The sequence below is a fragment of the Penaeus chinensis genome, chromosome 31, assembly GCF_019202785.1.
Source record: "Penaeus chinensis breed Huanghai No. 1 chromosome 31, ASM1920278v2, whole genome shotgun sequence".
Lineage (NCBI taxonomy): Eukaryota > Metazoa > Arthropoda > Malacostraca > Decapoda > Penaeidae > Penaeus > Penaeus chinensis.
This window is the reverse complement of record NC_061849.1, coordinates 31523749-31536248: the sequence shown is the minus strand read 5'-3', so window position 1 is coordinate 31536248 and position 12500 is coordinate 31523749. Positions and strand designations below refer to the sequence as shown.

General features: G+C 42.2%; 1 protein-coding gene across 4 annotated transcripts in view; it reads left to right on the top strand.

Moving 5' to 3' along the window:
• Positions 1–1817: 1817 nt before the first annotated feature.
• Positions 1818–12500, top strand: part of LOC125042248 (ankyrin-3-like) — a 266073-nt gene continuing 255390 nt past the window's right edge. For all 4 annotated transcript variants that reach the window (XM_047637779.1, XM_047637784.1, XM_047637780.1 and 1 more), the window contains exon 1: positions 1818–2175. In XM_047637779.1, the coding sequence (XP_047493735.1) occupies positions 1969–2175 (207 nt within the window). In that variant the 5' untranslated portion in view covers positions 1818–1968. The remainder of the gene's footprint in view (positions 2176–12500) is intronic.

Here is a 12500-nt window from a genome sequence, read left to right as displayed (position 1 = left end):
TTATCATTATCATTACTATTACAATCACTATCATTATTGCTACAACTACCATTACTATTATAATTATTGTCATCATCATAATCATAATCATGATAATAATAATGATAAGAACAATAATGATAATGATGTCAATTATTATTATTATTATTACTATTATCATTATTATCATTATTATTATCACCATCATCATCATCTTTATTATTATAATTTATCATTATCATTATCGTTATTATCACCGTCATTACTAATATTTCCATCGTTCTTATTACTAATATTATAATTGTTATCATTATTATTACTATAATTATTGTTATCGTTATCATTACTATTACTACTATCACTGTTACTATTATCATTATCATTATTATTATTGTTATTGCTATTATCAACATTACCATTTGCATGATTATTACTATTACCACCATTATCACCATCATTACTATTATAATCATAGTGATTATTTATTATCAGTATTATTGTTATTGTTACTGTTGCTGTGGTTATTCTTTTTATCATTATTATTAGTATTATTAACATTGTTATTGTTATTACTGTCATTACTTTTATCATTATTATCATTATTATTACTATTATTAATACTGTTATCATTATTTTTATTATCATTTTTATTATTATTTTCATTATTATTAACAATATCACCATTATTGTCATTATTATAATTATCATCCTATTTATTATTATCATACCTATTATTATCATCATTATTATTATCCTTTTCATTATTATTATCATTATCATTGTTAACATTATTATTACCATTATTATCATTATTATTATTACTATTACTATCTTCTTTATTACAATCACATTATCATTATTATTATAAATATTATCATCATTGTTAATAATATTATTATTATCATTATTATTATTATCATTATTATTATTATCATTATTATTATTATTATAATTATTATTGTTTTATTATCAGTATCGTCATTGTTGTTATTATTGTTGGTATTATTATTATTATTACCATCATCAATATTATTACTACCATTATTATTATTATTATTATTATTATATTCATCATTGTCATTGTTCTTGATGTTGTTGATATTATCGCCATAAAGAATAGAAGTTTTTACGGAATTCTGTAAAACAAATTATTTACCTTACCCATCCGTCTGGCTTTTAAATAAAGATGAGTAACTATCGGCGTAAGACTACATGTATTATGTCTTCAAGAGATTTTATGCGCATAGTTATTGGAATTTAGGTAAGTGTATATGGTAGAAAACCTGATTTTGTATATTAAATTATGGGTTTCTTTTCTGAAATATGACAGTGTGTATTTTTGATATTGGAATTATATGTTTTTTGTGACCATGTCACTTGCCTAATTACTATAGGAGATATGACCAATACAACCCTATTCCTGTACATTGGAAATAACGACCCAAATAGGAAAAAAAACATGAATACTGATTTGGGCGCGCTGAGCGTCTGGCAGGAGAGTTGGTTTTGCAGTGTGCTGCCGCAGCGTCTCTTGCGCCGCGTCTCGCCTTGTGGTGATTTGAATGCCCCGCCCTCTCGCAGAGTCTCGTCACCTCTCGTTCTTTGCGAGACCGAGCAAGTCAATACACGCCACAAGAATCCTGATAAACTTTCAGAGATTTACTCTATTCTGTTACGTGACATCACTCGGTACTTTAATAACTCATCTCGTAATGTGGTATTAGATAGTAAGATAAATGTTTATGGCGTACAGTACGTTTGTAGGGGACGATAAAATAGAGGCGGATTTATCCCGCGCGGCAACGTTCCTGGACGCGGCAGCCCCCGCCGCCGAGGGAAGGCAGTGAGATTGTTTACGCAAGTGAGAGCGGGTGGCCGCGCGCGAGCCTTCTTCATATTTAATGATAAGTCCACAGATTTTTGCGAATACACTGACTTTTGCGTCGTAGTCGGTCGTTAAGTGTAAGTGAAATAACCCTCGCCACCAAAATGCCAGTAGAACACGATACTTCTCATCAGAACGGCCAAGAGGACACTGGCGGCGGCGGTAGCAACGTTAGCACCGAAACCCCGTCACAGCAGCCACAGCAAGCGCCTGAACCCATCGCCACAACCATCGTCAACGGAACTCACCCGAAGGTTCCTTCAACTGCTGATGACCAAGGACGACAGGAGTCTCCCAAAGATCCCAAAAAGGTAAGTCGAGTGAGGCAGCCGACGCTGCTTGTCTTCCAGCGCGATCGCAAGGTGGTTTGACTCCGTGCCAGCAACTCGGAGCAAACTCGCAAAATACCGCGTTGTTGAAGTCTCCGGCACACCGCGCGCCGTAAGACACCAGGTATAGGCAGCGAGATTGCAGGTGAGATGCTCGAGCGTGAAAGGCGAAGTATAGCTTGACATTCGAGTCCCAGCAACCCAGGTATGGACTGTCTGGCGCTCAAGTCGCCGGCCGGGAAGTTACTTCACTGAAGTTGATCAGCGGCGAGACAACAAACTTCATTATTAAACGGGTTCTGTTATTCGCGCCCTGACTTTAGACCGTTTATATGCAGGAGCACTTTCAAAATGCAGTAGCAGCAGCTTTGAAACCAAATACCCTAGTGTATAGAATAGAACAATTGGCTAATTGCACCCGTCACTCCCGATGACAGAATTCAGGGAATGCCCTTGAGGTACATCCGTCGTTGGGCATGATCCCTACACTTTTGAATCCCGTTGATGTTTCCATTATTTGTTGTTATGCAGGGGATATTACAGATATTTGTTCCATGTGCCCTAGCAGTTTTTCTTTTCTACAGGACAAATATGTTCCCTCATTTTGTCGCAGTCATTGTGTGTCCGTTTTGAAGTCCCTTGATACATGAACCCTCATTTCGTAATGGTTGTTCGCCGCAGGTTTCCGCGTCGAATGTACCGAATAAGGGGTGGAAGACACGACAGGCCTATATAGCCTGTAGTGTGACAGCAGGCTAACATCTGTGATATACGAATTGTAATTTTTGTGCTGTAGCATTTATACTGATATGGTGTTTCTTGTAAATAATTTCCTTTACAATCCCCCTGGTCGGCTTTATTTCGAGTTAGCACTATGTGTGTGAGGTATGTGGTAACTTAGTCCCTTGCCATTTCACTTGCTAAGATAGGACAGTTGAGACGAATTTTATGTTCGTGGAAGCGACAAGTCCACAGTAGACGGGGTAGCAGTCGCATTCCACACTCTATGCGGTGTGCTTCTAGCCAAGGGAAAGTGGCGGTGGGTTGTAATCACTCGAGTGAAATGCTTGATTGGAGCTATAGTTCGATTGTATCTTAAATGAGGAAAAAATGTAAATTTATCAGTATAGATGGGTTTTCCGTACTTTTTGTTCTTATTTTTATGAATGGAATCATTTCTTACGAAAGGACCCTGTTCTATGTAAGTTTGACCCAACATTCATGCATAGCAACACTTTTTCCAGTACAACGAACCAGAAGTATGTTTGGTGCTGAAATCGCAATCAGGCGGTCACTTTTCATTCGATTAAGGGTGGGTTAAGTGTCTAAGCTGGGGATAGTGTGTGTATCCCTTACGTGAGGACGCAGCCTCCCCTGCGGCGGCGCCTGGGCAAAGGGCGCCGCGCCACACCCACGCCACACTGACAACCCCCTGGCGAAGGCGTTGGAAAGCGCGGGCTTATCGCTTCACAAAGCCTGGACTTCCTTCGTTCCTGATATGTGAAAGGAAGGGATGCTGGGCGGGGCTAGGGTTCTTTCCCCCTGATGAGGATGTGGGAGCGGTGTTTGTATTGTGTCGATACTAAAAAGGGCATGTCTGAAGGCGTGTTACTGTAACAGTGGTCCAGTTTATTGATCCAGTCTTAAGTGGAGTAATGGTGATTGACAGGGTAATCACTGTGGTCATCTTTTAGTGCTCAGATGGTTTCGTGTAGGGTGTTTTCGGTACACTTGTTTTTCTGGATTATTAAACGGAATAAACTACTGCATCCCCCCTGTAATAGTGTGTTTGTGGTTATGATAGTTGGTTTTAGTTGACTACAACTTGAGATCAATAGATATTTTACCAACCAGTCTATGTCTGCACATACGACAGACTCTCACTCTCACACTCGCGCACGCACCCCCCCCCCCCCCCACACACACACACACAAACACACATACACACACAGTCACAGCCATCTTAAATAGATAACCAAATATTAAAATCGATAGTTGAGCACAATCATCAGAGTTCAAGCGAGACGAAGTTGTTTGGATATATGATACGAACAAGCAAACATGCTCCTGCGTGTGACTCGTATAAATATGTCATTCAACTCCCTTGACCTCACTTGACCTGGCCTGACCCGCCTTCCGCCACACGCTGAGGTCACGTAAATCGGTGACTTTCACTTTTAGGCTGGGTCAACCCTCCGCATATGGGAAATGTATCTGCATTTCCGGTGTAGGCTTGTGGAAGGAAAACCTCCGAATTATATTTCTGTCGAGAGAACAAACAAATAAAAAATATTTTTATTTGTTAAATTAGCTTATAGTAAACTCTTCACTCTCAAGCCCTTCGCAAGACACAATGACACACTTGACACTCAGTGACACCAGCCAGGACCCAGGAGCAACGTGACTCCCACCCTTTCTCCCTGTCTCTGGATTCGGATTACGGGCTACAAAAACACCTCTCAGCCTCGAGCAGTGTGCTAAAGGAAGCACAGAAACTACACTTACTTAGGAATACGTTTTCAGAATGATTGTTTTGCATGGAAGATGATGAGATCTGCATAAAACGAGAGGAAATAAAGGAAGTTGATTTTAACGGTAAATAGTTGATATGTTGATGGATATGATGATAGTAATAACAGCAATTGTAATCATTTTGGTAATATCAGTTGTGGCAATGATGATGGAAATGGCAGCAATGATAGTAATGATAATTATATTGCTAATTACATTGCTTATGGCAGCAGCCACAGCAAAACAGCAAGACAAATAATAATAATAATGTTAATGATAATATAGTAATATATAGTAATAAGGATGATAATGACGATTGGCGATGGCCTTAAAAGAAAGAAATATGATTTGAATACGTGGAGGATGGGTGTAATTTTTTTGTTATTTGTTTGTATTTGTCTTCGTTTCTGTGTTAATGTTTATTTGAGGGCGTGCGTGCGAGGGAGGCATGAGGAAGGGAAGGAGGTAGGGTGGAAGGGTCATGGCTAACCACTTAGAGATTCTCCTTGCCGTTCTTGCGTCGACTTGTCATTATTCGTCACAACGCTTCCTTCCACCAGTCCTACGTTCCACCTAGCCCTAACTTCCACCATCCTTAGAGCCTCCTAGTCCTACCTTCCACTCAGTGCTTCCATCCGCTCCATCCTTCCATCCAGCCCTAACTTCCACCACCCTTCGTTCCAACCAACCCCTATCTTCCACCATTTTTCTCATCCACCCAGCCCTAACTTCCACTACCTATGTTTCCACCATTCATCCATCCACCCAGACCCGCCTTCCAGTCAGTCCTCCGCTCCACCCATCCTTCCCATCCACACATGCCTACGTCCTTCGTCAACACTATCCTGCTCTGTTTTATTCACGGTAGCAACGGCCACATGGGTGTAAAGAATCCTTTTAACATCTGTGTAATTGTCCTTGACGTGGAAAGATACCAAATTACTGAGGCGAGAGGTATGCAGTGGCCATTGCTCTGGTGATGAACACGTTGGTCTTCAGGGCTCATGGGACTCGTCGTTGAACATGTAATATAAACAAAACGGTCGATTATTATCATGTGTAGTTGCAGCTGTGCTAATACCATAATGCTAATCCTTGTATGAGTGTGAGATTGTACTTATGTGGGGGAGAATGGGAGTCTGTCTCTCTCTCTCTCTCTCTCTCTCTCTCTCTCTCTCTCTCTCTCTCTCTCTCTCTCTCTCTCTCTCTTTCTCTTTCTCTTTCTCTTTCTCTTTCTCTCACTCACTCACACACACACACACACACACACACACACACACACACACACACACACACACACACACACACACACACACACACACACGATATGGGCATTGATAGATATAGATAGATAGATGTAGATATGTAACTACAATATGTATGGGTTACGTACACGTACATTTACATACGCAAATCAGTTTCTGACTTTCGCTTTCTCTTTCGTTCTTTTATTCGCCTCAGTCTTCTCATCAAAGTAACAATACCTGCCCTTCGTAGCAATGTGAATCAAGAGTCGCCAGCACACGTTGAAGTCGAGAGGTGACTTTGCGGCGAGTTGTGGGCGGGGGGTCAGAATGGCATTAACGGTCGAGATGGACCCGCAATCCTCCCCCCTTCCCCCCCTCCCCTCCCGCTCCTTCCACTCCTTCCACTCCGCCACAACTCAACCCTACTCTTTCTCCCACCCTTGCCAAGACAGCTCCTTCCCTGTTCCATCTCCCTCGTGGGAGACTGCTCTCTCGCACTGCGCCCCGCCATTCGAAAACTACGTATTTTGATGCTGGTTATATTCCCCTCTTTTTGGTTTTATTTGTTCGTTTGTGGCAGTTCTTCTTTTAGTACTGTTTTGTAGATGTGTATAGTTTGTTCTTAGTTGCTTAACTTTTTTTCCATTCAAAAGGCTTCTTCATTTATCCATTTTTTTCAATCTATGGTATATGATACTTTGCATGGCATGATTCATCATTTCTCTTTATGAAAGTTATATTAAGGCTGGTCATATGATACTTTGTATGGCTCTTTTTCATCATTTCTCTTTATAAAAGTTATATTAAAGCTGGTCGTCTAATTATTTGGCCAGAATGTTATAGAAATAAGTTGATCATAATGCAAATCATCAGCATGTATATATATTTTTTTCTCCTCTCCTTGTTTTCCCATTCTTTCGGCTCTCAGCCTGAAACAACTCGGGGAATAACATTTGTAAGACTTTCATCGGTTACCATTACCGATGTCATGGTGGTGCAATAAGTATATCTTTATTTCTTGCTGAAGATCTCGTTAATTCTTTGTAAGAAACATGGGTAACTGAAGGTTGTTTTTTTATGACTTTTTTTTTTTTTACTTAAGATGTGTGTTCACTTGTATGACTTACGCATCCTAAACCCTTATCGTACGTGCATAAGTAAAGGACCTCAAGTATATGATTTTACATAGTAGCCACTGGCTGCGAACCTATTATTTTCTATGAATTTACCTTTGACAATAACATGAAATAACATACTGTGAGCTTGAGCAAGGATGTGTGCACACTTATTCGAAAGGCTACATGTATACACATTCTCCATTTTTCCTCTTTTCTCTTTCCGTTCACCCTCTTGTGTTTTTACCTCGTGCAATTCAACCCTGCAGGGATCCTTTTCACTCCCCTTTATACTTCTCGGATTAAAAAAACGGTTTCACTCAAGGTTCATGTCCTGTATATATCTGGTTCTCCTTCCTGTCCCTTATTCCTCCTCCCTTGCTACTTAATTTTCTCACGCTTCTTTGGTTGTTCTTCCATTGAGCATTTTGGGAATCCGCAAGACTTCGCCGTTCTTATCTGTTCTATTTTTACTTGAACTCTTCAGTAGAGTGTTTATGGAGTAGCACTGGCGTTCGTCATGCCGGGCGGTGGATGGGTGGTTTGAGAGGGTCGCATGCGCACTGATTGGCTCCCTTGGTCCTTAATTAATAACAAGTGCCTCCTGATGGGCTCAGGGACTCGATGTGGGTGCGTGTGGATAATGCGTCCTTCGCTTAGGGGTCTGGGGGTCTAGAGGCTGGGGTGGGTGTATTCTTTGTGTATGGGGGGAGGGAGCCCGTAGGAAAAAAATATATATAACTATATAACTTTATGTATGTTTTTTTATGTTTAATTGTGGAATTGTGTCCGCGCGTGCGAGAGAGAGAGAGAGAGGCAGGCAGATATACAGACAAACAGACAGGCAGACAGATAGATAGACAGACAGAGAGGATAGTATTTTTATATATATATATATAAAGATATGGTACTTAAAAATCACATGAAATTTTGTTAGTCTTATTCATTTTACTTATCGGTGGCGTAGTAGTTCTAAGGGGAAGGACCGTGAGACAAACAGGAAGGCTGTCATCGCTTGTATATAAGAACTGATATGATTATAAACGATGGTTCGTCCCGTTATTGCTGGATTGGCTGATGTCATCCCAGTGGCCTCTGTTACTTCTTGTGCTCTTTCTAACCATTCTTATTGAGTTCTTTTCCCCAAGTTTATTGTTTTCCCTTTGTCTTATATCTTCGTATTGGCTTATTTGTCAATCGTTTATTATTATTCATCAGTATAACCGTAGCAGTTTACTGATGTCAACATGAAGCATTTTACGTCTGCTTGTATTCGCTATAACAACTACATGACTGGTTGTCTTATGTCAGTGACTAGACTTACGACTCTCCATCATGACAATTACTAGGTATACCGTCGTGACAGGTAACGGTTGATAGTGATGGCGAAAGGGTTGTTCGTCATTAAAGCAGATTCTGTAATGGAGGGAGACCGCGCCAGGTCAGGAGGAAGGGTGGGTGAGGAAGGGAGGGGTTGCAGTGTACCGAGGGCTCCGGCCGCTGATTTAATTAACAGCACCTGAGCGATGACGTTTATTGATCAAGCTCTCACACACCCACCCGTCCTGCTGGTGATATGGGCGGGTGGGCGGGGTGTGCGAGATGGGGAAAGAGGGAGTCGGCGAGAAGAGAGTCGTGCACCCTCTTCCAGAAGGATGTGTTCGGGCACAGCAAATGGTGGCGGACGGAGGGCCGACAGTGGTGCCTTAATGGTCGCCCCGTGCAGTTAACCTTAAGTGTGTATGGGCGTGAAGAGGAGAGGATGAAGCGAGGAGTGTTTGAGCGAGGAGATCGTACCAGGATAGTCGCTTTTGGAGAGGTTGCTAGGCAGGGAGGCGACCCTAGGTGTGACTGAATTCGGTCTTCGAAGGAGTTTAATGCAGGTTGGAAGGGGCGTGGTTGTCGCTTTCATTGATAGAGGCTTTAGATCAAGTGTTGCGAGACAAAGAAATTGTTGACACGATGCTGCATAGAGACGTGTGCACCAAGTGTTCTCATAAATATATTATACATAGTATACTCCACGGTTCTTACATACATTATATATAGCATACTCCACGGTTCTTACATACACGTATTCATAAAGTCATACATAGAGTGGGTGCCTGAACACAGAAGCGAGGATAAGGGAAGGAGGAAAGTAAAGGAATGAGTCTTCTTTGATCCCTTTTTACTACTGTAATCTCCGTCTGGTGGAGGATTAAATGGCAAAAAGGATTAAAAATGAGAGGCTGAAGCGGTATTAAGTAGGTATCCATCATGCACAATGGGAGTAGAGACCGAACGTTGACAGTTCGATATGAGAACCAACGACTTGAACGTGCCTCTTAGAAGCGTTGACGGATCACAATTTAACAGAAACCCCAGTACCTGGTCACCCCCGCCTTCAGGTAGGATCTGAAGGGCCAAGGGACGACGTCCTTTCACATCTGTGGCGGTAAGACGCTGCTCATCAGAGGATGGCCCAGGAGAAAGGGAGGGAATGCGAAGCAGCCAAAGAGAGTTTTGAGCAAAGTATTTTTATGTTGATTTACCAGTTTGATGAAGGATCATGTCATTTAATGTTAGAGATGAAGTAAGAATAAAACTGGCGATGGCAGACCGCATTCCTGAGCAAGATCAGCCAAGTATCCCAAGGCAGCGACGAAGTGAGGACTCCGTGATGATGGGTGTGGGAGGGGCTCGCATGTGCCATCCTCCTGCCCAGGACATGAAGAACAGCCGTGTTAGTTATATGGCGAGGAAACACACGCTTTCCGATGAGGAATGTGGGCCTTACGTTAACCGTAAGGATGCCACTGTCTTCCCCTCAAAGACCCGGTCCCCCGCCCCACCCCCGCTCGCCCAACATTTCAGGGTCACTGGGTGTTGTTCTTGCCTGAATAGGATGGGCGTTTTCGGCCTCCCGTCGCTGATTCACCTAACAAGCCCGAATTGTCGGAGGTCCCGTCAAGGCCCCGCCGGTCGTTAGGCGGCGACGAATGAGTTGAAAAGGGAAGGAGGGAAGGCTGTCAAGGGAGAGACTCGACGATGGGCGCGGCGGGAGAGGGAGGACGTCTGTGCGGTACGGGAGCACGTAATTGGAGGGAGGGAGGACTCGGAGACGCTTTTGATGGAGCCTCAGCGGGATAAATGAGTTCATAGAATCGGGCCGGAGAGGAGGACGTTGGAGACCGTACATGGGTCAGTTTGCATCGTTGTGGTCGCCGTAGTGATGTAAAGACACGTAGACACTCCCCCTCAAACCTTACACAAAATATTCATCATACTTTAACATGCTGAAAATAGCCTACGCCGGGAAAACCTATCTTGTTTGACCCTCCAGCTAGGCCTACCTCCAGGATGCAATCGGTCTTCAGTTCTAAATCAGGAGTTTCTGAGAGGACAAATACTGGAACTAGAGTGTCACGTTAAAGGAGGCTCCCAACCACACAGACACGCCATTCTTCAACCTATCTCTTCCTCCTGCCGTTCGCTCGCTCATTCACTCCCAGCTCCTTGCGCCCTGTTTTAGCTGGTGTTGAACTTCCTCCTGCTCCTCTTTTTTCGCTTTTCTCTCTTCTTCTTTGCCTACTACCCTCCTCCGTCTTCCATCTTCATCCCGTTCTCCATCTGACCCTCTTCACAAGGCTTTCTTTCTCCGGAACTCTCCATGAACTTAATGGTGTTCCTCTTTAAAACATTTCATTCTTTTTCCTTTTTATAGTCAGTATCCTGAGATTTCAAATTGTATTTGAACCTTTTTTTCGAATAATAATAATAATGATAATAAAATGAATATGGGTATTCATGGTTTCTCTCTCTCTCTCCCTCCCTCCCTCCTTCCCTCCCCCCCTCCCCCTCCCTCCCTCCCTCCCTCCCTCCCTCCCTCCCTCCCTCCCTCCTTCCCTCCCTCTCGCCACACACACACACACACACACACACACACACACACACACACACACACACACACACACACACACACACACATATATATATGTTATATATTGCATGTATATGCCTTATATATTATATGTATATTGTATGTACATATATTATATATCATATATTATATAACTATATATAATATATGTATATATATATATATATTTTTTTTTTATGTATCTATGTATGTATATATGTGTATAGATACACACACATATGTATATATATATAAATATAAATATGTATATATATATTTATGTATGTATGCATATATGTATATCTATTAATGGATACATACATGCAAACATGAGTACATGTTGATTTTGGTAGGGTTTTATTTCTTATCACTTGGGCGTAGCATACTTTCGATGTGCGTGCGGGCTGTAGTAGGCCATATAATAAGCACCAACGTCGACAGGTGTGAGTCATGCTCCTCCCAGAGACGACCGTGACCGCAGGAATGTGACGGCGGCGAGAGGGAAAGTGGCCGCCTGTGCCGCGGTGGCGATGCCGGCAAGGGAGCCACCGGTGTACTATACGGCAAGGGAGCCACCGGGGTATAGTACGGCAAGGGAGCCACCGGGGTTTAGTACGGCAAGGGAGCCACCGGGGTTTAGTACGGCAAGGGAGCCACCGGGGTATAGTACGGCAAGGGAGCCACCGGGGTATAGTACGGCAAGGGAGCCACCGGGGTATAGTACGGCAAGGGAGCCACCGGGGTATAGTACGTCAAGGGAGCCACCGGGGTATAGTACGTCAAGGGAGCCACCGGGGTATAGTATGTTTAGTGGCGATCTTGGCTTTATTGCAGTTACTTTTTTTTTTTTTTTTTTTTTTTAATGAAAATGTGAATTGTCGTCAGCTATTATATCCTGCTGGGTTGGCTTCGAATTCTTTTCCTAAGATTGTTGGTATATTATCAAAAGAATGTCAAAATCTCTAGCGAAGTTTTAGATTTAGATTTGTTTTATATCATAAAAAAAAACTAGAGAGTTACCTACGTTTGAGCGGCATGTAAAAAAAAAATATTTAAAAATACGATAAGTATTGTGGATTCTTATATATACTCCCTTTACAAATTGTCCAATCACTGGGTCAAGGACTAGTTATCATGAGGTAAGTTGAATGATAGATATACATCGGATTTCCTAACTTGCGTGTGATGTGTTTGTGGAATTGGCAAGAGTCTGCAGATGATAGCAAATTATGTGCTTGTTGGTCGAGATAACGATTATCCTGGTTTGGGATACCGCTAGTTATTAGATGGTAGCATGCCAAGATCCAACCTGCTTGGGTAATTGGATAACTTGGTGCTTTGCTTCTGTATTCAAATGTATAAAGTATTAAAGATTACCGAGGATGAATATATACAACAGTAATCTCTGTTATAAATCGTCGGGGTGACTAATTACGGTCAGCAGAAACGCGATGGGTTTCATGCCATGGACCAATTTCAGAATTTTCAGATGTTTGTCATGCGGTCGTTACTGGCCTCCGCCACGATACTCAC